The 27,494-nt window shown below is 49.5% G+C and overlaps 1 protein-coding gene across 3 annotated transcripts in view; it reads right to left on the reverse strand.

The window, feature by feature from the left end:
- TRAPPC12 (trafficking protein particle complex subunit 12) overlaps positions 1–27,494 on the reverse strand; it is an 81,568-nt gene that overhangs the window by 11,692 nt on the left and 42,382 nt on the right. For all 3 annotated transcript variants that reach the window (XM_026009174.2, XM_026009175.2, XM_072767821.1), the window contains exons 6-9: positions 20,694–20,806; positions 10,600–10,672; positions 7,624–7,697; positions 3,657–3,755 (exon numbers count right to left, since the gene is read on the reverse strand). In XM_026009174.2, the coding sequence (XP_025864959.2) occupies positions 3,657–3,755; positions 7,624–7,697; positions 10,600–10,672; positions 20,694–20,806 (359 nt within the window). The remainder of the gene's footprint in view (positions 1–3,656; positions 3,756–7,623; positions 7,698–10,599; positions 10,673–20,693; positions 20,807–27,494) is intronic.

A 27,494-nucleotide genomic window follows, 5' to 3' on the forward strand; every position in this document is an offset into this window, starting at 1 on the left:
GGGCGTCGGAAGCAGTGAGACCACACGCAGTGCTCAGCCTGCCCCTGGGCCCCTCTGCGGGGGCAGCGAGGCAGAGAGGAAGCACGTTCGGGTGCCACGGGGCCCGGAGGGGCCGGGCTGGGGCTGTTTCCGAACCTGGGTGTGGATCAGCTGCCTGCCGGGCAACCATGGCTCCGTGGCGAGCACACCTGGGGCCTGGAGAGTTGGGTGCGTGTGTCCTGAAGCAGGTGAGGCTCCGGGGCAGGTTAGGGCTCCCGGGCCTGGGGGTCAGGTCAGGGCAAAGCGCGGCCAACTTGGGCAGAGAGATGGGGGCCAGTCCCGTGCCTAGGCCCTCGGGCCGTCAGACTTGCTCTTTATCACAGCCAGGGGGCCAGAAAGCTCTAGAAACCCTCTGTGAATTCAGGTCGTCGTGTGCTTTCTCCCAGGGAGATTGGCCCTTTGAATGCTAACTGCGCTGGCGCAGGACCCCGGCCCAGGGGGTAGGGCGCCCCAGGCCTGCAGAACACAGGATGGGCCGCAGGAGGCTCACGGCCGGGCTGGCTGCTCGCGCCGTGTCCCAGCAGGAACCTCAGCTTCCGCGCTCGGCCCGGGAGCTCCGGGGAAGGCCTGCCTGGCTGTCTTCACGGCTCCCCCTCAGACCCAGAGGCTGCAGAGCACGCTGACCCACCGGGCGATCCGTGCCTCGGGCGCGCACGCCGGGTCACCCCTTGAGGAGCTCTGGTGGAGGCGTGCCGCAAGTGGGAAGCAGCGCAGTCTTGGTCTCCTTTACTAAGTCACCGAGTTCCGACGGCGTGTTCTCGGGCAGCGGTAAACCTATCAGTGAGAGGTGTCTGACAAAGTTTCCGAGCGATGAGGTGTCCTGGCCACTCGACTGGGATTCAGGGAGTCAGGTCAACCAGCTTCCTTTGTCTGTCTTCCTGTCTTCACCCGGTGGGAATTCCCGACCAGGCATCACTTCCCTCCGCCCCGAGAGCGAGGAGGATCATGAGCTGCCCCTGCACTGTTTGCCACCTTCCACAAACCCACTGTGGAAGCCGGTACTTCTCTCCAGGATTTCAGTGTCTAGAGAGTTCTCTGTACGAGCTGGGGCCAGGAATGTCTGCAGGGAAATGTTCACATAGTCCCAGCCTGACACGACCTCGGTACTCGGTCGGATCCATGACTCCCGCTGCAAGACGTGCTTCAGGTCTCGGGATTCCTAAATGGAAATCCGGCATATATTCCTCAAATTATGTGAACCGAGACTCAGAAATGAAATTTCTGAGTTTGTCCTACTAGATTCCAGGCACAGGACTGTGTTCTCTGCTTGGCCTGTCCTGCTCTGTCTGCACGGTGACCCCAGGGGATGGTCACCAGCATCCACCGTGCACGGTTCAGTGGCTTGCCTGGGCTCACATGCTAGCTGAGCACCGAGAACTGACCGAAACCCGGGTCTTCCAGACTCTACAGTGTGCGCCTGGATATCCATGCCATTATTTAGTGAAAAAAGCCCTAAAAGCCCCACATAGAGGCCCCTGAGCACCCGGGCCTTCACTGTCAGACTCTCCTTGGACCCTAGTGCATGTCTCATCTGCTTCCTGTGAACAGTATGGCCTGGGGGTGGGGAGGAGTAGGAGACATGTGTGCACATGTGCATGTGTATGTGGCATGGAGAAGAGGGGTGTGTGCACGTGTGTGTGGTGGGGAGGGAGGTGTACGTGTGTATGTGGATCACTGGGGGTGTAGGAGGGATGTGTGCATGTGTGCATGTTATGTGGAGGATGGGCGTGTGTGCATGGACGACCAGAGGTGTCAGACGAGTGTGTGCACGTGTGCATGTGTGCATGGATGACCGGGGTATAGGAGGGGTGTGTGTACGTGTGTGTGTGTGTGTGTGTGTGTGTGTGTGGACAACCGCGGGTGCAGGAGGAAGGAGTGTGTGCACGTGTGCATGGACGACCCGGGGGTGTAGGAGTGTGTGTGTGGACAGCTGGGGGTGTAGGAGTGTGTGCGTGTGTTTTTGTGTGTAGGAAGGTGGTGTGCATGTGCGTGGACCTGGGGGTGTAGGAGTGTGTGCGTGTGTGTGTGTGTGTGTGTGTGTAGGAAGGTGGTGTGCATGTGCGTGGACCTGGGGGTGTAGGAGTGTGTGCGTGTGTGTGTGTGTAGGAAGGTGGTGTGCATGTGCGTAGACCTGGGGGTGTAGGAGTGTGTGTGTGTGTGTGTGTGTGTGTGTATGACTGGGGAGTAGGAATGTGTGCATGTTTGTGTGTGGTGTGGAGGAGGGCGGTGTGCAGGTGCATGGACCTGGGGGTGTAGGAGAAGTGTGTGTGTGTGTGTGTGTGTGTGTGTATGACTGGGGGAGGAGAAGTGTGTGCATGTGTGTGTGGAGGAGGGCGGTGTGCATGTGCATGGACCCGGGGTGCATGAGGACAGGACCACCCTTCCGTGAGAACCCGAGCTCTGGGCTCAGGGGGCCCTTGTTCTTCCTCACCTCTCGGGCCTCGGGAGGGCTCACCTCACCCACCCACAGGGAAGCCTTAGCCTGCTAACGTGTGAAGTGGCGGGGGGCGCCCGCGGTGGAATGGTCTAGCACGGCGCCCGCTCAGGGTGAGTGGTGCTCCGCAGACGTCTGGCCTTTCCCCGACCATCAGGGAGCGCCCGTTGCTCACCGCCCTTTTCCCAAGCCCGGCTCTGGGACATCATGGCAGAAACCCTAACAGACTGATGGTGTGTGGGGCGCAGAGGCCGCTGAGGCTCAGTGTGAAGGCGGGGTCGCCGTCCAGGGAGACCCAGGTGAGGAGGGGAGCTCATGCCTCTACCACCCGCCGGTCCAGGAGGGCGCATCCCGGCCTCAGCGACGTGCCCTCCCCTGCTGCAGTGCTGGGGCCACTGCCTCGAGCTGGACGTCCTCTGTACAGTCTACGCAGCTTCATGTGGTCTTTCCAGCAAAGTATCAGCCAGTTTCTCTATTATCAGCCACGTTCTTTTTTTTTATTATTATTAAGATTTTATTTATCCATGAGAGACACAGAGAGAGAAGAGAGAGAGAGAGAGAGGCAGAGACACAGGCAGAGGGAGAGGCAGGCTGACGTGGGACTCGATCCCAGGTCTCCAGGAGGCCCTGGGCCGAAGGCGGCGCTAAACTGCTGAGCCACCCAGGCTGCCCTATCAGCCACGTTCTAATAAGATTCTCTATGGTTTTACTGGCACTTTTCTGAGGGCAACAGGATGACGTCTAAGGTAATGTGTTTCAGGGCGTCACCAATGAAGGTCTATGTAGATTCACATTCAGCAGTCGGGCTTCCCAATCACACCAAGGACTTCATACCCAATACTGTCAAACCAGAACTACCCTAAATAACCTTTAAGAGACATTTGATGTGAAACTATTTCTTTTCCTTTTTTTTTTTTTTTTTGAAGATTTTATTTATCTGAGAGAGACAGAGCGAGCACGAGCAGGGGCGGAGGGAGAAGCGGAATCCCCACTGAGTACAGAGCCCGACGCAGGGCTCAGTCCCGGGACCCCAGGACAACAACTTGAGCCAAAGCAGACGCTTCACCCACTGGGCCTCCTGGGGCCCTCTGTGCTGTTTCTTAAATACAGAATGAGCACTGACTCCCGGGCCCCCCAGGCAGGGACTGTGCGCCATAGCCCGTGCACCCAGTGCGGCCCCTACCTGGAGGAAGATCCGGCCGATGCCGCTCAGCAGCTGTGGCTCCTGCTCTGGGTAGTACTGGATAACTGAGTGATAAGCATCCACAGCCAGCACATAGTCCTACGGGGAGAAAAAGTGGAAGGGCATTTTTGAGTTAAGAAGATCACTCTCTGTCTTACGAAGTTAGAAGCTCAAGCACCTGCAGACTCACGTGTGCAGAGGGGGCACGCCAGCACGGGAGCCGGGCCCGCGAGGTGAGCACAGGCCTGCCTGACCACATGTCACACGGGGTTCCAAGTCCTGTTGGAAGCCAGAGTCAGGAAACCCCTTCCTCTCGCTGTGGGGCCTGCTGCTCCCACCATCTAGGTGGCAACACTCATTCACCTGAACTGCCTCTCACTCTTCCTGACAAAATTATTAAGCGAATCAGTGAATTTCATCTTGTCACCATCTGCCAATTACACGCACCAAATTTATAAGAGGATCTTAAACGCTTTCTACGCTAGAAATTGAGGGAAAGTCCTTAAGTGCAAACACACAGAAAACAGCACCAGATGCCCTCGCTGAGAGCAGCACAGGACCCTCGGCGGGGCTCACAGTGGACGCTGGCATGTGCTGCGGCGACTCAGAGGAGTCAGAGGTGTGTGTGTGGGACACTGAACGGGCTCCGCTGGCTCCCGTGCTGCGCCTTCACCGCCCTCCCCTCCGTTGGAGCCCTGTCTGTGGCCCGACCATCTGCACTCCCTTGCGCCCAGAGCCGGCCCGCGGGGGGCACTCAGCTAATGCAGAAGGCTGTAAACCCTGTCCACCCACACGTGGTGACCCCAGTCACCTCTCTCCAGTGTGAGAAAGTCACTTGCTAGAGTCACCTGGACACAACCCTTGGCTTGTCTCCGGTCCCCACAAGGCTCCAGGGCACAGCAGTGATCACTGTGATGGTTACTGAGTAGGCTCTGTGTCGGGCGCTGTGTTTTCCCTGAGTTACAGCACAGACCATGAGAAACACGGCTCCAAACGCACGTCCCTCCTAGCTCATTCTTCCTAACCCATGAGCACTTCCTTTATTCCTCCACATTTTCAGTCTGATCCAAACTGGGGCTGGAGTTAAAGATGGGTGACAAGTAAAATTCCAGTGTAGCACGAAAAGAATGAAAAAACTCTAGTCTGGCCCCTTCAGTGAAGCTCATTAAGACAAATTTTATTCAAGGCTGGCAAGTCCATGGAAGCCAATGTCACTGCCTCGTGGCTCTGGTTCAGCCCTTGAGGCCGGGTGAATTCCAAAGATTATTTGAGACGGAAAGGACAGCTTTAAAAAGCCAGGCAATGATCCCCGTGGAGCTGTGGAAACACGAGTCTCCTGGGAGAGTAAACCAGGGCAGAGCCACAGGCGTGGGAAGCAGGTGGGAAAGCTGGCTTCCTGGCAAGAGGTCAGGCCGCAGAGGAGCAGGGCCTGCGGGGCCGCCACGAGGTCGGCTGTGGGGACAGGTGCCCGCTCCTGCCGCCTGGACAGGACGTGGCCCGGGAGCAGCTGCAGCCTCGGGGACGGGCTCAAGGAGCTTCTTATCACATGAGGCAGAGCAGGAGTGTGTCGGAAAGCGCCCCTAAGTGGACTGTCGTTACCTGAAATGGTTTATTTACAGGAAGTGGAGGGAACACGGCCTCTTAAAAGGAGGATGTCTCCGCTGAGCTCTCCGAGTTTACTGCGCGCTGCAGAGCACGCAGGCTGGCTCCGAGGCAGGCCACGAGGGACTGCTTACAGGACAGGCCTGTTTTAGTTCTGCGCTCACCCTTCTCCTACAGCAGCTACGTGGGTTTGGTGGCTGTGAAGCTGGATTTACAATCGTTTGCAGCCAGAAAGGGTTTGTGTGCAGTGACAGAGGCAGGAAGAAGCTGGTGTCACCTGTGTGGGGCGGGGACACATGGGCCTCGGCGCACCTGAGGCGGTCAGCGGCATACCCAAGCGGCCGGCCAGCGTCGGCGCCCTAGCACTACCACGGGTCTAGGGAAAGGGACTGGCCTTTAAAATGTGAGACAGGAAATCTCCCAGGCCCCAGAAGGCACGTCACTGGGCCCAACAACACATCTTGCGGGTATCTGGGGCTGAGACGTCTGAGTAGATTTCTCATCATAAAAAAGTATTTCTTTCACCGTAACAGAATGTTATTCAAAATAACTGAATGGCTGATGACATAACTCAGTGTCGCCTCACAAACAGCTAAGGCATACACCAAGGCCTCACGTGCTCACCGACAGCCAGGGAAGGCGCGTGCACGTGCTCACTCAGGCCTCCATGGCACAATTTTCACTTTTTGTAACTCATGAAAATGAAAGATTAGCTGAAAATTGCAAATTACATTGCATTCATCATAAGGCATTTCTGAAACAATGATAGGTTGTCTTGAGTCCCAACGATGTAGGTGGAAACTTCCATTTGGTGCTTGACGGTGTTCTTACCACCACAGTGCAACAAAGAAAAGCACTTTTATCCCATAATCTTCTATTAATGTGTCTTAGCGATGCAAATAAAAATCTACCAGTGGAACAGGTAACTTCCCTCCAGGGGGTTTTAGCCCCATGATTAATGAGACGTTGGCCCTGTAGATTTACAGTTTGCTCTTTGTTTGCAGAAGCCGGTGCGGCAGCTGCAGTGGCCCCAGGGGAGCGGGCTGGACTGTGGGTTCCAGAGCTGGGAGCGTGGCCTGTGGAGGGGAGGAGGGGACAGGGCCCGGCTCTAGGGAAGGACCTGCCTGCTGCCAGGGCCGTGGGGGTGAGGCCACAACTGGCCCCCTGCCCACACACGTGCCCGGGGCAGGCTCAAGGCTCGGGTATAGGAGCATGAGCACTGTGGTCACTGCACAGGCTGCCACCCTGTCAGAGCTGCTGGCTGTGCACACAGAAGGCGGAATGCTCTGAGCTCCTCCACCCACACTGCCCTCACCCTGGGTGCTGGGGGTGGGGGCGGGCGCTTGCAGGAATGTCAGAGCCGGAGGGGCTTCAAACATGGCTTGGGGACATGAAGGGCGCTGCAGAGTCACTGTGCCCCAGTGTCTCACCTCTGCTGGAGCCACCTGGATGGGAGCCATGGGCACAGCCAGGGCAGGCTGCTCCGAAGCAGGTTCAGGCCGCCCGTCCTCTTCCTGACTGAGTGTGCACGGGCTGTGCTGAGAATTCAGCCCTCCCACAGGGCTGCCAGGGGCGGGTGTGTAAGGTGGCTGTCACACCAGGGCCAACCGCTGGACTCCGCCACCCGAGGAACTGCCTGCTGGGCTTTGCTGAAGATCGAGCTCAGGAATGACCTTGGCCTGACCTGTGGGGGACTCAGGGTCTGGTCTCATGACGGCCCAGAGGTCTGTGGCTGGCAGCTCGCCCCGTCCGCCCACCCCCCACCCCCCAACCCCGCAGCTTTGGCAGCGCCACCAGCGGGATGCAGGTCATGCAGGTCACCAGGCGGCTGTGCTGCAGGTTCCCATCAGAGGGAGGAGCTGCCAACACTGCACTCAGCTGCAAGGGCCTGTGTGAGATGAACAGGCTGGAGGAAACAAAGGAGCAATGCCTGAGTTCAGCCTCCTGGGGTGTGAGCTGCGCCCTCCAGGGCAGAAGGCTCCCTGAGACGCAGGTTTTACGGGGGTGGGGAAGCCACGGGCATCCGTCAGCACGTCTGGTCAGGACAAGGGAAAACAGCCCCCTACCACGGGGAGGGCAGGGCCACCTTTCTGGGATGGAATCTAGAGGAAACTATGTGAGAGCGAGGGAGGATGAATGATGATTTTAATTAAATCACCGAGACCCAAGTTGGAACAATGGAACTCGACAATGTAAGCTGTATATTCTGCTGAGATGTCTTTCAGTATAAACTAACGCCGTGCACGGATGTGGTACGCAGCCCTCTGCTCGGTAAAGCCTCCCGCCCACCGCGGGGCACTCCTGCACCCGTGTCCCAGCCGGGCCCCCGCAGCTTCTGCTGACACCCTCCTCAGGACGCACGTACCTTCATCAGGAGCAGGCAGTTTGCCATGGAGCACATCACCCGGCCCAGGCGGGACCTCCACAGCTGAATGGAGGCTGCAAGAGAGGGGCAGTGGTGAGAGTGCGCAGGTCGGAGGCACGTCCTGGCTCTCGGCCACGGTCTTGGCCCCAGGGCTGCTGGGCACCGGGCATCAGGCCAGGGCTCTTGGCTCTGGGTGGAGGATGGATGCAGAAGTGACATGACAAGAGCAGGAGGGCAACCGGTCTGCTCGGGGCAGACGGGAGACCCCACAGCCCAACCAGCACCGCACTCAGAGAACGAACACATGGGCTCGCCTGCAGTCTACCCAATAGAAAAACAGGCATGAAATTTCAATAAAAATCTCATTAAAAAAGAGTAGCATAGGGGCACATGGGTGGTTCAGTCAGTTAAGCACCCAACTCTTGATTTTGGCTCAGAGTCTGCTTGAGATTCTCTCTCTCCCTCTACTCCTCTCCCCCGTATCACATGCACACACACACTCTCACTTTCTCTCAAATAAATAAACAAAATCTTCAAAAAAAGAGTAGCTGGATGGCTGATATATTAATAAAGGAAAAAACCTGCTCAATATCATTAGATATTGGGGTGCCTGGGTGGTGCTGTCAGTTGAGCACCCAACTCTTGGGTTCAGCTTGGGAGGTGATTGCGTGGTCACGGTTGAGCCACTGCTCAGGGCTTAGACACTGCCCAGGTGAGCTGCAGGAGGTGCCGCCCACCTGCCTGGGAGCACCATCCTGCCCAGCTGTGGCACCTCCTGCTGTAGGGCTGGTGGCTGGCTCACCCACCAGGGTGTCTGCACGCCCAGCTCTGCTTTCCAAGGTCTCCTTCTCCAGGCCCTAACTGCACAACCTCTTAACTGAAAAACCGTAACTCCAATTCTGCCTTCATAGGCTCTGTGAGCATCAATGTGGGAAGGGCACAGAAGTGCTGCCTAAAAGGTCAGGAGCACCCTCACATGAGAGGGAGGATGGCAATGGTGCAGAATCGGAGCCGGCTCCCTGGGGGTGTCTGCCCAGTGGTGGTTTATGGTCACACACGTGGCCCAGGAGGAAGGTGGAAATGCTCCCAGGGGAGCATGGAGGGATGGGAAGGAGGGTCATAATTGGGGTTATGGGGAGCACCGTGGGAGTGGAGAGGGCAGGGGAGCACGGTGGGAATGGGGAGAGTGCGAGTACAGCAGATGAGGAGGAAGGCAGGAGTGGGGGGACATGGGGAGCACAGTGGGAGGAGGGGGGGCAGAGGAGCAGGGTGGGAGTGGGAAGAAGGGTGGGAGTGGAGAAGACAGAGGAGCGGGGCGGGAAGGGGAGGAGGGTGGGAGTGGGGAGGACAGAGGAGCAGGGCGGGAAGGGGAGGAGGGTGGGAGTGGGGAGGACAGAGGAGCAGGGCAGGATGGGGAGGAGGGTGGCGGGGCCCCTGTGCTGGGTCAAAGGGTTCAGCTGGAGTGGGGAGGCTGGAGTGGGGAGGGAGCCTGACCGGCCTCACCCTCATCTGCCCACTTCCAGAATCCGACCTTCCCGCCTCGCCCTGACCGACGTCATCTGAGGGTTCAGCACTGCCTGGAAACTATGCTCGTCCTTGGACGCTTCGGAACACAGGTAACTTAATTGCCAAAGTTAAGAACTCAACTCACTTTGCCTTTCAGCAATTAAAAATACACTAACTGCTTACAACATCATTTTATGAAAAGGAAAATTCTGAACAGTATCTTGTTGAGGAACGTAAAAGGTGGGCTGTCTCAGCGAAGTGCAGCGTACATACCCACGGACTTCTCCAAGTGCGAATTCTTCCTTATTCACCCTGAAATCTGTTTATTTTGACCCTTAGGACCAGGAAGTGCCTCCTGAGATCCAGTCCCTACCTGCTTCCGCGGGAATAGTGACCACGTGCAGACAACACCAGGGAGGTCGGAGGGTGAGGCCGGCCCTCCTCAGACCCACCTGCAGCTACAAGGCCGAGAGGGATGTGCGTGCATGCACACACATGTGCACACACATGCACACACTCCCTACAACTCTGGCTGTAGGTTGGGATTTCTCAAACAAAGGTCGCTGTGCTTGCTGCATACGTGCAGCCCAGTGCTGTTGGCCCCCAAGCCAAACATCTCCTGCCCATGCTGTTCTCTCCCTACTGCCCTCCCCCCGCAACGCCCATGCTCATGGGCCGTCCAGGGTCACCACGGTCCCGGGGGCACCAGAATGGCTCTCTCTCTACCTGCAGTGTTCCCCTCCCCAGGCTACCTTGCCTGCCTCAGGCCCATCGGTCTACTCAGAGCAGCTTCAGAGGAAGCCCATCACTTGCCAGAATAACCCACGCTGGCCAGAGGTCAGCAGAGCATGCTCCGAGTCAGGCACACAGAGGTGGAAACCGCCAGGCTCCTGGAGGTGAGACAGAGTGGGACTGGTGGGGATAGGAGACGACGGGCCTTGGGGAAGGAGCGGCAGGTGAGGGGCCTATCAGGGAGGCACCATTTGAGTTGGGCTTTGAAGCATAATTAGAAGTTCATCCCTAGTGTTCTCAATACATCGCTGCCAGGAAGGTCTTCTCAACGTGCAGTCGGCTCCCAGCAGCCCGTGCTTGGGGTCAAGGCTGAGTTCATCAGCCTGGCCTCCTGGGCTGCAGCTCCGGCAGGTAGCCCCCACCCTGGGGACGCCCTTCCCACAGGAAGGTCCGGCTCCTCTCCGTCCCAGCACCCTTCCACCTACTGTGGAAGCCACCCAAGGCTTCTGGATCACGGGGTACAGGCGGGTCTTCTGCACCCGATGGGGCTGCCTGGGCAGGACCCACACCCACGTTTGCTCTTCATGCATCAGCAGTGCCAGGTCTGGTGCTTGCCAACGAATGTGTGCAAGGACCAAGGCATTACTGAGCAAGAAGGGAAAAGGAGACTAAGACAGAAGAAAGGCGAATCTTCTGACAACGCTGGATAATTATTTAATGAAAATTCTGGCCACTGACCTTGTCTGTTCTCCTGTGTGATGCTGCTCATGCTCCCGTCTTCAGCTAAGCCTTGCTCCAAATTTGTCAGGATCTGCAGTAATTCCAAATAAGAACGACAAAATCATAAAAAATGAATTTGCTTTTAGACTTTGTCATAATATATTCCAAGAGAAGCAGATTACTCTGTATGAAAGCCAATTTGTCAAGGAATGTTTCACACGGACACATTTTAAATACCGCCATTCCCTACACAGGGAGGCGCAGCAGAGGGGAAGCCATCCTCTAGCTGGTGTGGAGTTGGGTTTATGATGCTCATAAAGCACTCAGAGACATCAGACACAGGGTAGCTGTTTTCTCTTTTTAAGAAAAGCATCAAGTATGTTACACACGAGGGTGATTATTAACTTCTGTGAAAACATCAGTCTTATTCCTCCAGGGCACCATGAGGGATGTGGCCTCTTGAAACGTATCAAATATATATTCTGAGCAACTGTCACTTTACATGGTTTCCGTTGTTTGGTTAATAACTTTGGGCTGCTTCTTTTGTGTTTTGGCCTTTCTTGAAAAGAAAAAAGGCTGTTTCCACTGGAATCTGGGCAGAGGATGGGTTTTTTGAGTGGCAGGACGAGGAGAGCGGAGCGTGGAGACTACAGACTTTGCTAGGGAGAAAACCGAAGTGTTAATTGAAGAAAGTCTGTATCCCAGTCCTGTTGCTACTGCCTTCAGGGCATGTGCTTGTGGGAAGAAATCCTTCTGTTCATCGGACTGTCCTGCCAGTTAACGTCTCCCCCAGTGACTCGCCCGTGAGGAACCGGCTCTGGGCTTTCCCGTGTTGGGTCCCAGCAAGGAGGGTGAGCGGGGCCTCTCTGCACCCGCAGGATTCCCTGCAGTCACAGAGGCCTGGGCCACTCGCAGACTCCGGATGCGCTGGGTTCAAAACCATGATGGCAAAGGTCACCTAGTGACGCTTCTTAGCTAATCTGTCTTCTGATAAAGGAACATGAACATGGAAACTGACCAGGGAAGGAAGTCTTGATGGTACCACTGAATTAACCTTGGCTGGGGCGGAGGGTGGGCAGGGCAGGAGACGGGGCAGCAGTTACTGAGAGGAGCAGGTGGCAGGCATCCTCCCGGTCCCTAGGGCCCACCCCCAGGGTCACTGGGTGGGACGTGGGGGAAGCGTAAAACCAACCACAGCAACAGAGCTGGTGAGGAGGAGTCCTGCAGAGGCGGGCAGCAGACGCCATGAGGGCAAGCATGCACGGGCCCATGGGTTGGCCTCACACCACGGCATCCCTGTGGCTGCTGAGAACCCACCTCCGGGGCCCTGCATCTGCCGCCTGGGCCGAATCACAGGACACTGTGTCGGAGCAGTGACTGAGGAGGATGGAGAGGGGCGGGCCACTCCGGGGAGGCTACAGGAGGAGAAATGCCCAAGGAAAGAAAGCGGGAGCCCCCGCCCCTCTGATGCCATGCACAGACTGTACAGTCCCAGTGTGCCTACCTCTAAGGTGGTAGTTCTGTGAAGGAAAGTGACACAAACACTGCCTACGCGAAGCCTGAACACTCTTGTCTGCAACCGTGGTAAGGTCCCACTTCCCTTCTCCATCCCTCTGTCCCTGACAACATGACCGAGGCCCATGTCCAGGTCGGACACTGGCAAGCACTCCTGGGTCTGCTCCCCACAACAAGCAAGGCAGGATGCACCCCCTGGCCTGCAGGGAGCACCCCATTTACACCTGCCTCCAGATCCTGTAAGTTCATGGGCACCGGACCGTACACATGACTTTGGCATCTAGGTTCTGATTTGTATGCCTCTGCCGTGATCCCAAAGCCCGTACTTCTGATGAGCTTCAGGTGACACTCTTGGGACCACAGCTTGTCGGAAAGCCCTGGGGAAGGAGCCTCCAACCTCTCTCTTTGGTGGGCTGCCACGGATTACAGGTGGCATGGGGTTCTTTTGGGGAATGGGTTTTATGCACAAAGTATCCTATGTACAAACAACTGGTGGCTGGCCCTAATTCAAGGACCAAAGACTCACTAAAAACCTACCCGAGTCCAGACCAAAGTGACAGCAGGCCCGCCCTAGAGGGGCTCGGATTTCTCTAGAAAGTCCTGGGCCCTACTGTCGTCTCCTGCTTGTGCACTCTGAGCATGCACGGGCCCAGAAGCCTGAGCGTCAATGGCAAAGGGCAGAGATGCCGCCTCGAGCCAGGAAGCAGGAGCCGTCTCTAATCACTCAATTACCTCTCTCCACTTGCCAATCACTCCCATATCATCTGATTAAGCCACAGACAATTTGCTCTCTGCTGGGGCAGCAGCAAGGCAGGGCACATGCGCTGTGTGGGTCAGGTGAGGCCTGGCAGCGCCCAGACGTCGTCCGCATGCCAGCGACCAGCCTCCTTGAGCGCTTCCCTGGGGAGCTGGCCAGTGAGGGCTGACAACAGCTGCTCCCGGCTCCATTTTTAACTAAAGGATATTAACCCTTCCCAGAAACAAAGCTCTCACCACTGCCTTATCAGCAGTCATCAGCAGGGAACGGCGTATGGACGCCGCTAAAGGTACTTCTTTTCCAGGGTGCACACACGCTCTTACCCTCTGGCTCCTTCAGCTGTGGGGGTCTCTAATGTAGCACTTCTTTTACAAGCTACCCTCCGCCAGGCCAGCCTGGAATGGGCGGAGGCTGCTGGGTCGTGGGAGGGATGGAGCTGGACTCAAAACCACACCCGGTGTGTCCGTATCAGCGACAGACCCACACTGGGAGCTCCTTTGGCATCATTATTTGGCATCATTAGTAGATCAGGATCTACTAATGCACATGGCGCTGGGGAGGGGCATGCTCCTGGCTCTTTCCAGGCCTCTTTAAAGGCCTCTTGGGGCTGGTGGCAGAGGCAGGCTGCAGAGAAGCCAGAGAAGCAGGGCCCGCAGGACGGAGGCACCTGCTGCTCGGACCACGGTCACCGTTTCCAAGGCCTGGTAGCACGGCCAATTTGTTTTAAATCGAGGCACATGTCACTCCTCATTGACAGTTACACTGAACCAAACAGTTCCTACTTCGCCACACAGGCTCTTGCCAGCCTCGACTTCAGAGACAGCTGGGAAAACTGTTCCCTGGGATCACTCATAAAGATCACAAGGGAAGCTGGGCCTGTGCTAAAATTCACGGCCACGACCCAAGCTCAGGCTTACTGGTCGGATACAGTCTATAACCATCGTCTGGGAATGTTCCCTATGCTGAAAAGCCGGGCCTCTTCTGAGCAACAACTGGCTTGCGGACACGGAACTCCAGAGCTGGCGTTGCTTCCCGCGCTGCTCTGGCTCCCCGTCCTGTCCCCGGGTGCCCCACTGCCTTACCTTACCTCCCTTTCTCCTGCAGGATCGTTTAGCTCTTTTCAATAGAAAAAAAAAGTCTGATTATAAAACTAATATGTGCTAACATAACTAATAAAAGACAAAAAATAAAAAAGAACAAAACGGCCTGTGTTCCTGTCACCCACACAGCTCACAAGATGCTGTGGCTTCCCTTCGGTGGATGTGATTCACTTCACTAAGACCATACTGCAACTCTAAGTCTGTAGGCTGGCCTGAAAATTAGCATTATGTCGCCAACATTCCATGTTGTGGCTGTGGGGCTGAGGTAACCTTGTGGAAACCACATCAGGCCTTGACCCCTAGGCCTGGCCGGTCCTGGGACACCCACGTCTGGTGCCCTCCTTCTGGGGTTAAGGTGGCACAGAGTGCAATCAGGGGGAGACCTCTATCTCGGCATGTCCCCCAAGAGGGCGGGTGACAGGACTCGCAGGCCCCATCGGGCTGAGGAGGCCATGGCAGCAGGTGATTTCTCCCCATGCACCCCCGGCCGCTCCTGCCTCCCACACCTCACTGCGGCTGCCACAGAAGGCTGTCACTTCTCGTTTGGGAAATCATGCTGGGACTGAACCTGCTCTTGTGGCAACTATCAGACCGCATGGCTCAGAGCGTATTATTGGCACAAATGGGAGTGTGCTCTGAGCAGCCTGACGCGCCTCAGCTGACTTTCCTCCCAAGGGATGACAACCTTCCTGCTCCACATTCAGCCCTTCCCAAGCATTTCACTCCACAACCACTGCTGACCTCCAGGCTGCGAAAGTGACCTCGGTGACCAACAGGCACCATGCAAGCATTAAAACACACGGGACAGAGAGCTCTGTGGGGAACCTGCTTATCTGCTGGGGTGACGGCAAAGAGACCTGAGGGCGCTGCAGGCCCCGGCATGCCTTCTCCCTTTCTCTCTTTAGTGCCAGCCAGTCATGTGACATGAGGTTGCCTCTCTTTGGAGGTGGGGCCAAATTTTAAGCTGGCACGTAAGGAACACATAGAAATTACATGTTGAAATTAGCCATGAACATCCTTTTGGCCAGAGACCAACACACTATCTTCCACAACCAACTGCTTGTCTTTCTTCCAGAATAAGGACCACCTGCCATTTCATCAATTAGGCACCAGGAGAAGGATGGGCTTACATCTGGGTCACGCCATAAGAGAAACATCTACTGGTGCACAGTGCAATTCCGTGATGCGTGGCGGGATGCTCCCACGGTGAGAAGCAGGTGGCACCCGAGAGACTCAAGTCACATGCACACTGGCAGCGGGTCCCTGCACTATTTCTGCCTTGTCTCCTCCAAGCGTGTCAGCCTACAAGAAATGCTCCCGTGGTATGATTGCACTACACCTGCTTTACCTCTCATGCCCATGCTGAGCTGTCAGCTGTCATCACTTGGCCACTTTGGGATGAAACCACCTGAGTCTGAGGAGGGGCCCAGTCCAACAGAGCACAGGCATGATCCCCTCTCTGGGGATAAGTCCGTGCGAGAGGGCATTTCGATCACAGTGAGACGTGTTCTGCATGGGGAGGAAGATCTTAGGCCTTTCTCATTTTAACTGGGACATGGCACAGGGAGGGCAGGTTTTGATTTTGAGCACAGACCCCACAGCCGGACAACTTGGGTCAAATTATGTGATCACGGGCAAGTCAGCCTCTCTGTGCCTCAGGTCGCTCAGCTGTAAGTGGGGTAACAGAACCCCTAGTCATAGGGTTTGTGTAAGGATTAAATAAGCTATAATTGAAAAATGCTTAGGACCAGAGACTGGTTTCCAGCAAACACAATGTGTTTAGTACAACGAGTACGAGGAGCCTAGAGCAGTGGTGGCAGAAGACCTGCCTTCCCCTCCCATCATTACCCTGCATCCTGTGCTTAAGGGGCTCAATAGTGAAGATACAGGATGCCTCACTGCTGGGAAAACGAACCTGCAGAACTCCTGTTTCTCCCCCACCCTCAAGTCCCTGGAACACTTAGAATTCCCTCTCAAGTACATAAAATGCCCTGAAGTGATATGGAGGCAATGTGTACAGTGTACACATCTGTGTACAGTGTGGAAAATCACTAACTTCACATTTCTCATTAACAAGTTATGTGTTTCTTATTTCTGAAAATAATTATTTCTTAACTCTGTTTCAAGGTTCAAGGAAAAAAGTGCTAGAATAAAAAAAAAAATGTCAGTTAATGCAATTTCCCTGTCAACTGATCAGTGTATAGGAAAACAGGGTTTCTGTTGATCTCTGGAGTTAGAGGAACCAGAAGTTGGTACACAGCTCGAGGGTGTAAGGTGCCCAGGACACCTGCCTATGCTTGAGTGAGGTCCACTACCCCCCTGCTGCGGGTCCTGAGGATACCACCTTCTTCTGTGGAGAACTTCCACAGAACTTCCATCAAGAATAGCTGGAAATGGAGGCGCCTGGGTGGCTCAGGGGTCGAGTGTCTGCCTTTGGCTCACAGCATGACCCCGGGGTCCTGGGATCATGTCCCGCAGTGGGTTCCCTGCAGGGAGCCTGCTTCTCCCTCTGCCTGTGTCTCTGCCTCTCTCTGTGCCTCTCATGAATAAATAAATAAAATCTTAAAATAAAAACAATAACTGGAAATGGAAAGGAGGAACTCAACAAATATAACCTCATTTAAAAAAGAGCTGTGACATGCTGCTGCTCCTAACTGCTTGTTGTTACAGTTCTGCAAGCCCTCCACAGACATGACTTCACTCAACTTGTCCAGCAGCACCGCACAGCAGGCAGGAAAGGCACTTTACTTCCATCCCAGGGATGAGAGATCTGGGAGGTGGGGTGGTCCACAGCCTGGAGACGCAGAGACTCTAAATCTCTTATTTCCTGCTAATATTACTGAATGGAATAATTTGATCTTCTGTTGATGCAGCTTGGTACCTTCCATATAATTGTTACTTTACAACCAGGAACAATTCAGAAAGCACTTCTGAACCTTATCCGCCTTTGGAGTCAGTATTACAAATGACAGTTGTCATTATACAATATAATTTGCTTTGATTCTGGAACATTTTAAACCATTAGCTCTTTAAATATTGCCCCAGTGCCTCAGTAATAAAGGAGATAGATGCTTACAGTATTTGCAGGACCTGTGAATGGCCTGCTACATTTAAGGGCATACGATTTTCACACAAGAGAATATTTCCTTGCTTTTAATTTACCAATAATAGTAAGGAAGAATTACATGCCAGCAAACTGGACAACCTAGATGAAATGGATAAATTCCTAGAAACATATACACTCCTCCAAGACTGGATAAGCAAAAAATAGTAAAGCTGTACAGACTCATTACTAGTAATGAAATTGAATCAGTAATCAAAAAACTCCCACCAAACAAAACTCTAGGCTCAGATGCCTTCACAAGTGGAGTTCTACACAACATTTTATTTTTATTTTTTATTTTTATTTTCTAAAGATTTTATTTTTTCATGAGAGAGAGGCAGAGAGAGAGGCAGAGACATCACGCCCTGGGCCGAAGGCAGGAGCTAAACCGCTGAGCCACCCAGGGATCCCCTACACAACATTTTTTTTTTTAATTTTTTTTTTATTTATTTATGATAGTCACACAGAGAAAGAGAGGGGCAGAGACACAGGCAGAGGGAGAAGCAGGCTCCATGCACCGGAGCCCGATGTGGGATTCGATCCTGGGTCTCCAGGATCACGCCCTGGGCCAAAGGCAGGCGCCAAACCGCTGCGCCACCCAGGGATCCCCCCTACACAACATTTTAAAAAGAGTTAATACCTATTCTTCTCAAACTATTCCATAAAACTGAAGATGAAGGAACACTTCCAAGCTCATTCTACGAGGCCAGAATTACCCCGATAATCAAAACTAGACAAAGACACTAGGGGAAAAAAAGGAAAAGAAAATCTCTGGCTAACATCCTTGATGAATATAGATGCCAAAACCCTCAACAAAGTATTAGCAAACTCATTTCAGCTATATAATAAAAGATCAAACACCATAATCAAGTGGGATATGTTCCAGGGATACAAGGATGGTTCAACATCCCAAAATCAATGTGATAAATCACAATAACAGAATAAGGAATAAAAATCCTATGATATCCCCATAGATGCAGAAAAGGCATCTGACATAATGTTTGTTTATGATAAAAGCTCTCAGTGAAGTGGATACAGAGGGAATGTACCTCAACATGATGAAAACCAGATATGACAGGCCCACAGCTAACATACTCAATGTTAAAAGACTGGAAGCGTTTCCTCTGAGATCAGGAAAAAGTGAAGGCTGCCCACTGTGACACTTTTATTCAACATATTATTGGAAATCCTAGCTGCAGCCATCAGACAAGAAATAAAAGGCATCCAGGGACGCCTGGGTAGCTCAGTGGTTGAGTGTCTGCCTTTGGCTCATGGTGTGACCCTGGGGTCCTGGGATTGAGTCCCACATTGGGCTTCCCGCATGGAGCCTGCTTCTTCCTTTGCCTGTGTCTCTGTGTCTCTCTGTGTGTCTCTCATGAATAAATAAAATCTTAAGAAAAAAAAAGAAAAAAAGAAAGAAAAGGCATCCAAATGAGAAAGGAAGTAAAACTGTCACTATCACAGATGACATACCATGTATAGAAAACCCTAAAGCATCCACCCAGAAACTATTAGACCCAATAAGTGAATTCATTAAATTTGCAGGATACAAAATCAATATAAAGAAATCTGTTGCATCTGTGTACAATAATGCCAAACTTCAGAAAGAAAAATTAAGAAAATAATCCCATTTATAGCTGCATCAAAAAGAATAAAATATCTAGGAGTTAATTTAGCCAAGGTGAAGCCCTGTATTCTGAAAACTGGAAGATGCTGATGAAAGAAACTGAAGACGATGTAAATAAATGGAACGATATTCTGTGCTGACAGGAAGAATGCTGTTAAAATACCTGAAGCAGTCTACAGATTCAATGCAATCCCTATCCAGACACCAATGGCATGTGTCACAGAGCTAGAACAATCTTACAATTTGTATGAAACCATAAAAGACCCTGAATAGCCAAAGCAGTCTTGAAAAAGAATAACAAAGCTGGAGGCATCACATTCTCTAGTTTCAAACTATTCTAGAAGCTGTAATAATCAAAACAGTATGGTACTGGCACAAAAAGAGACACAGATTAAAACAGGATAGAGAGCTGAGAAATAAACCCACACTTTTATGGTTAATTGGTCTCTGACAAAAGACACAAGAATATGCAATGGGGAAAGGACAGTCTATTCAATAAATGTTGTTTGGAAGACTGGACAGCCACATGCAGAAGAATGAAACCAGATCACTTATACCACACACAGAAATGAATTCAAAATGGAGAAAAGACTTAAACATAAAACCTGAAACCATAAAACTCCTAGAATAAAACATAGGCAGTAAGCTGACACCGGTTTTAGTGATTTTCTTTTTTTTGATCTTTCTCCTTAAGAACAAAAACAAGAGCAAAAATAAACAAATGAGACTATACCAGACTAAAACGTTTTTGCACAGCAAAGGAATTCAGCCAACAAAACAGAAAAGCAACGTACTGAATAGAAGACATTTGCAAATGACATATCTGATATCCAAAATATATAAAGTGCTCAAAAACTCAATATAAAAAAAACCCAACCAGGCAGAGGGCCTGAACAGACCTTTTTCTAAAGAAGACATGGATGGCCAATGGGCACATGAAAAGATCAACATTCCTAACCATCGTGGAAATGCAAATCGAAACCATAATGAGGAATTATCTCACACCTCTCAGAATGGCTAGTATCAAAGACAAGAAATAACAAGTGTTGGTGAGGAGGTAGAGAAAGGGGGACCCTGTGCATTGCTGGAGGGAATGTACTCTGATGCAGTCCCTCTGGAAAGCAATATGGAGGTTCTTCAAAAAATTAAAAATAGGATTACCCTACAATCCAGCAATTTACTTCTGGGTAATTATCTGAGGAAAATGAAAACACAAATTCAAAAAGATATCTGCACCTCTGTTCATTTCAAGATTACTTACAATAATCAATATGGAGGCAATCTAAATGCCCATCTATGAACTATTGGGTAAAAAAGGTGTGGTACATATATACAATGGAATACTACTCAGCCGATAAAGAATGGAATCTTGCCATTTGTGACAATAGGGATGGCTCCACAGGCTATTAGGCTAAGTGGAATAAGTCAAAGATAAATACTGTATGACTTCACCTACATGTGGAATCTAAACAACAAAACAGAAGCAGACTCAGGGACAGAATGAACTGGTGGTTGCCAAAGGGAGGGGAGATTAAGAGGGACACACTTCCGGGTATATAGTAAGACACAGGGACATAACGTACAGCATGGGGAATGCAGCCAATAATATTGTTACAACTTTATATGGTGACAGGTGGTAACCAGACCTATTGTGACGATTTCAACATGTATATGAATCCTGAATCACTATGTGGTATGCCCGAAACAGATACAATATTGTACATCAATTATTCCTCTAGAACAATAAAAACTATAAATGAATTATTTCAGGCTGCAAGCTTTGCCAAAAAACATCCACTGCCTCTGAAAACAATTTTAGTGAGAACAGAGAATACCATGGTCATGATGCATTGGTTGACCCTGCCCTTCTGGGGGAAGTGGTGATGGCAGTGGTTGGGGCGGGCTGGGTAGAAGGTAATGCGGTGCGCTCCCCCGAGGGAAGGGGGAGTAAGGGTGTCCTCTCTTCTTCAGGAAGGAGGACAGAACAGGTTACCATGGAGCTGTCGTTACCTTGCTGCAGACGGCCTTCACTTTGTGCAGTCGATCCAAGGACTCCTGTGGATTCCCCAGGTACTGCTGAAGCTCTGCGTGTAAGATCCGCATTGAAAATGGGACCATGGAGCCTAGAATGGAAGTTAAAGTGGAGTTAGTTTGCTATAACTCAGCACACTTTCATACTTAACACACCTGAAGGAGGGAACTGCTGATGTCCCAGAGGAAGGAAGGACAGAAGCTCTTCATCTGTTGCTAAGGTATGCAAAGGTGTCAGTTATGAAGTAAAGCCATAAATACATATGTTCTAGACAACTATCAAAGGAGAACGGTGATGTCACTACTGTTTCCATAGCCGTGCTCCAACTAGCGACTGCTTCCTCCTCCAATAAAAGAAACCACAGAACACTCATGGGTTTTTAAAATATTTTTTTGGTATGACAAGCTCAAATAAAAGGTCGCTTATGTTGGGGTACCTAGAAGGAGACCCTCAAAGGAGGCTCTGCAAGCAAGTAAGAATGTGGCTGATGCAGGTCCAGGGAAGGAAAGTGAGCAAAGGTGCGTCTCAGGTCCAGGTCCCGAGGATGGAGCTTCGTCTGATTCGGCAATGTGTATGTGTGTGTGTGCGTGTGCACACATGCGTGTGTGTGGCTCTGCAGCAAAGGCTCTCTCCCTCAGAGGTGCCCCCACAGAAGGTAAGGGAGCTGGACTTGGAAACTCCACCCTCCAGGCTCGCCTGGCAGGGAACACTCCATCAGTGTGCTGAGGGGGAATGAGAGCAGTTCTCTGAAGAAGGGCTGCACCTGAAATGAACTTTTATACACAGTATCTGGATGTGGCTGCATTGTCCCTCAGAACAAGGGAATCTTTTTATTAATATCATGCTCCTTCCATAGGATTTGGAATTTGACATACTTCCAATACAGGAAGTACATAAAAACCATCAAAATTGCAAACAGCCTAAAAAAAATTTGCAAACAGCCTGTCATAAGTGAGGTAATGGATATGAACATGACAACACAGGGTGATCTTGAAGAGTCAGAAGAGGGCTTTTCAAAACAGACTGGAGGCGTCAACTGTTTAGATACAGTTTGGAAGATGGTTAGAAAACAAGTTGTGTGACACCTGCAAGTGACTCCCTCCCTGTGCCTGGGTCTGCCCACCTGCCTGACCATTAATCAACAGGGAGAGTCTGTCACGTACCACACTAAGATGGCTTCTCAACTGAGCTCCTTCTTACCTTGAAATGGTATGATGCTCTATGGTCTTTAATAAAGATGGAAGAAAGATCTACAGGGGTCACAAATAAGGAACTCCACAAAAAATAGGTTCTACGGTGACTGTAAGTCCAGAGGAAAGAAAGATGACAATTATTGAATTTTAAATATCTGATTTTTTTTTTTTTTTTTAGGGATACTAAATAATTCCTATGTTTAAAGAGGATGGATAAAAAAAAAAAAAAAAAAAAAGAGAGAGGATGGATGATTGAGTTTACACTCTGGAATGAGTTGTTTCTACTTCCTACTTCCTAGACAGAAAAGTGTCTTGACATGAGCATCACTAACTATGGGACTATGCTAACATGGTAGGCCATGCATTAGCTGTGTCATTTCCACCCCTTCATATCAAGTAAACAATAGGCAATGATCATTCCCATGTGGGTGAGAATTCACCTGCAGAGAGAGAATATCTTGAGAACTCTGTAGGTTCTGTAAAATAAGCACAAAAACAAACTGTCTACTGCACATTCTCAAACCCAATTTATAAATGAACTGGATACATGATGAGGTGGTAGGGAGTAATTTGCTACATATTCTGGCAAATATCTACACACCAGAGGAAGTTCCCGCATTTAAAAGGACATGCAAAATCATGTGGAGCTAAATGAGAGTGAAAACACAACTTATCAAAATTTGTGAGATGCTGCAAAAGCAGTGCTAAGAGGGAATTTTACAGCATTATATGAATATATTTGAAAAGAAAGAAGATTTTAAAATCAATCAACAGGGAAAACCAACCAAACTCAACGTTGGTTTTTGACAAATTTAGTAAAATTGATAAACTTCTAATCAGGCTAACAAAGATATAAGAGAGAAGACATGAATTATTAATATTAGAAATAAAAGAGAGGTCATCACTACTGACCACATGGATATTAAAAGGATAATAAAGGAATTTTTCAAAAGATTTATTTATTTATTTGAGACACAGAGAGAGCGAGAGAGAGAGAGAGAGAGAGAGAGAGAGAGGCAGAGACACAGGTAGAGGGAGAAGCAGGCTCTATGCAGGGAGCCTGACGCAGGACTTGATCCCGGTTCTCCAGGATCACACCCTGGGCTGAAGGCGGCGCTAAACCGCTGAACCACCCGGGCTGCCCCAATAAAGAAATATTTAAAACAATTCTATATCCACAAATTTTGTCACCTAGATGAAATGGACCAATTCCTTGAAAGACACAACTTAGCAAAAAATCACACAAAGAGGAATAGATAATCTGAATGGGCCAATATCTATTTAGAAAGTTAAATCAAGGGGCAGCCCAGAAAACAAGCAAACAAACAAACAAACCCAAAAAAACAAAACAGGGCAGCCCGGGTGAGCTCAGCCGTTTAGTGCCACCTTCAGCTCAGGGCGTGACCCTGGAGACCCTGGATCGAGTCCCACGTCAGGCTCCCTGCATGGAGCCTGCTTCTCCCTCTGCCTGTTATTTCTGCCTCTCTGTGTTTCTCATGAATGAATAAATAAAATATTAAAAAAAAAAGTTAAATCAAGAAATAACCTTTCAAAACAGAAGGCACCAGGCCCAGATGGTTTCACTGGTGAACTTTACCAGACATTTAAGTAAGAAATGATATCAATTCTTTACGATCTCTTTCAGGAAATAGAAATACAGGAGGTATTTCCTTATTTATTCTATGAGGTTAGCAATACCCTAGTAACAAAAGTAGACAAAGACATTATGGGAAAAGAAAACTATAGACCAGCATGGTTCAGGAATGCAGATATAAACATTCTCAACAAAATTAGCAAATCAAATCCAACTACATTGAATCCAACAAAAAATTAGCAAATTAAACCCAAAGGTGTATAAAAAGAATTATATGCTATGACCAAGTGGTATTTATTCCAGGTATGAAAGGCTGGTCCAACACTCAAAAATCAATGTAACTCATCACATTAAAGAGGCTAAGCAAGTGACATAGTGTACCAATAGATGCAGAAAACACATTTGAGATGTGGTCTCAGGATCGAGTCCCACATCAGGCTCCCTGCCTGGAGCCTGCTTCTCCCTCTGCCTACATCTCTGCCTTTCTCTCTGTGTGTCTTTCATGAATAAAGATTTTAAATAAAATCTTAAAAAAAAAAAGAACAAGACACAAAGTTAATCTGCAGAAGTCAACTGGGTTTGACTTATGACACCAGCAATGAAGAACTGAAATTTGAAATTAAAAACACAATACCATTTACGTAAAACACAATACCATTTACGTAAAACACAATACTATTTACGTTAGCACTAACATAAATGAAATAGTAAGATATAAATCTGGCAAAATATGTACAAAGGCTATATGAGGAAAACTGTAAGGCTCTAGTGAAAGAATCAAAAAAGACATGAATAAGTGGAAAGATGCTCCATGTGAACTGACAGGAAGACTCCACACTTGTCAGTTCTCAGAACTTGATCTGCAGCTTCAAATCGCAATCAAAACCCCCATGTTATTTTGTGGACACTGACATAGTGATTCTCAGGTTTATGAGGAGAGGCAAAAGACTGTAAATATCCAATACAACATTGAAGAGATGGGCAAAGTTGGAGAACAGACACCACCCAACTTTAGACTTACATAAAGCTACTGTAACAAAGACTGTGACAGTAGCAAAAGAACAAAATAAATATAGCAATGAAACATAACAGAAAGCCCAGAAATAGGCCTCATAAATATAGTCAACTGATCTTTGACAAATAAGGGAGGGTAAGTCAATGGAGAAAGGGCAGTTCCTTCAGCAAATGGTGCTGGGATGACTAGACATGTATGTGCGGGGGATGGGAGGGGAATCAATCTTAACACAGACTTTCCATCCTTCACAAAATTTAACTCAAAATGGGTAATATCTAAATGTAAAATGCAAAACTGTTAAAACTTCTAGAACAGAACATAAAGAAAATTTAAGTGACTTGGGTTTAGAGATAACTTTTTAGATACAAAGCCAAAAACATGATCCATGAAAGAAAAAAAAAATGGACTCATTAGAATTAAAAACTGCTCTGTGAAAGATGATGTCAAGAGAACAAGAAGATAAGCCAAAGTCTGGGAGAAAATATTGGCAAAACACACTTCTGATAAGGGATTTGTATCCAAAAGATACAAAGAGCTCTTAAAAAAAATCAATAGTAAGAAAACAACTCAATTAATAAATGGACAACAGATCTGAACAGGTACTTCGACAAAGGTATACAGATGACAATCATGAAAATGTTTCCTATCATACATATGTCATCAGGGAGCTGCAAACCGCAAATTAAAACAACAATGCAATAATATCAGCAGATACCCATCAGAATGGTTGAAATCCAGGAAGCCGACAACACCAAATACTGGTGAAAATGAAAAATGATACAACTGCTCTGGAAGAGCGCCTCGCCATTTATTATGAAACTAAACACAGGTTTACCATATAATCCAGCAGCAGTGCTCCCAGATATCTATCCAGTAACTTCAAAATTTATGTCCAAACAGAACCCTGAATGAGAATGTTGACGGAACTTTATTCATAATTGCCAAAAACCAGAAGCAGCCACGATGTCTTTTGATAGGTGAATGAACAAACTGTGGTACATCCAGACAACTGAATATTTTTCGGCAATAAAAAGAAACATGCTACCAAATCACAAAAGACTGCGAGGAATCCTAAACACACATTGCTGTGTAGAAGAAGCCAGCATGAAAAGGCTACATATGAGATGATTCCAGCAATAAGACAACCTGGGAGAGGCAAAGCTATGAGGACAGTAAAAGGATCAGTGGTTTCCTGGGGTGGGGTAGGGGGTGGCGGGTGGGGGGTGGGAGGAAAGACGATGTTAAGGCAGTGAAACTACCCTGCAGATATTCTAAGGGTACATACACGTCATTATCCATTTGTCCAGACTCAAAGAATGTACAACACCTGGAGTGAGTTCTAAATGATGGGTTTTAATAATAATATAGCACTCTATTATAACAAATGTCCCACACAAATGCAAGATTTAACAAATGTTAATAAGCAGAACATAAGATATTAATAACAACTGTATGCAAAAGAGAAGGTATATGGAACTCTCTGTATTATGTGTTCAACTTTTCTGTAAACCTGAAGGGATCCTAAAAAATAAATATTATTAAGAAAAGAGAAGCCCAACTGCACCCAGAATCCCAGAATTTACTGTATAAGAGACAGTATCCCCAAATCATTGAAAGGAAAATATAATTTTTAATAAACACTGATGGGGTATGTAGAAAGCCACAGGAGAAAAGACAAAATTAGATCCATTCTTTAAGGGGAGGGGGGAAAAAAAAAAAAGACTGTGTTTTGGGGATCTCAAATTGGAATTAAAAAAATATTTTTTCTTAGAAATAACTAAATATGGTAGCTAGTTATAGTTGAAAGAGTAATATCAGTATTCTGTTCAAGGTGCACTTAATGGTTAAACAGGCTTTTGTGGGCTGACCTAAGGGCCTAACTAGGTACAGAAAATACCTTCTAAGTACCCACTATTTTGCACGTGAACTTGTGGCATGCCACTGGTGAAGCATGCAGTCAGCTTCATAGTTAAACCACAGAAAAGTGGTCTGTAGTTTGATGAATGTTATAAAAATATAATTTTTCTATATGGTTTGAGTAACTGCAAAGTTCACAGATTCAAATGAAACATTTACTTTTAGCTGAAAGAGATGAAAAAGTAGACTAAAATGATTTCAGTTAATTGCATAAAGTTATGCAGGCAGGTAGAGGGAGCTAGCAACAGATTTTGAAAATGAGACAAACAAAGGGGGGCTCTAAGCTAATAGGAACCCCGACGGACTATGGGGAAATACAGGGAACCCCACCTCTCAGAGTGGTCCTTCCCCCAGCTGCGGACCGGGGCCCCACACAGACCACTGCGCCAGAACCCACCTGCGACAAGGCCCGGGGGACCTGAGTGCACAGGTAAGCTGGAGCAGCCCTACTCTGAACCCTTACCTCGCTGACGTGAGATTAAAGTGTACTAACTCCAAGGCTGTCAAGTCACGATTTATATTTGTCTGAGTGTGTCTCAACAGGCACAGCCTCGTTCATTAGGGTCAAATTAAAGCTGGCAGCCAGTATTACAATATCCATCATGTGAGGCACAACAGAAGTCTCCCTCCTTAGTTGCATGTTGTTTCCTTTCGCCTGCTCTTTCTACAACAAATATGGGTGTTCAGAGATGAGGCGGGGGCTAGGGGACGAGAGAGTGCAGAAACCGAGCCTGGGCTAGGCTCGTCCCCACATCCGCCCCTCTGCATGGAGCTGGTGTGGGCACAGGGGACCCAGCATGGGTAGAGGTGATCCAGTGCGGGCAGAGGGAACCCACGGTGCACCTTCCTCCTGCCCCCCCACGTGGGGTTTCTTGGCTCCCTTCAGACTCAGGTGTGCACAGTAGCTCCTACAGTGGCTTTTCAGGAGAGGAAAAGACAAAATTTACCATGTCTTCCTTGAACGTGGGGCCATGAATAAAATCACAAAACTAATACTAGTGGAACAAAAACTCTTTTGTTCAAAAAAATTTCAGCATGTTAATTTTAGAAATATTAATGC

Source organism: Vulpes vulpes, chromosome 8, assembly GCF_048418805.1.
Source record: "Vulpes vulpes isolate BD-2025 chromosome 8, VulVul3, whole genome shotgun sequence".
Classification (NCBI taxonomy): Eukaryota; Metazoa; Chordata; class Mammalia; order Carnivora; family Canidae; genus Vulpes; species Vulpes vulpes.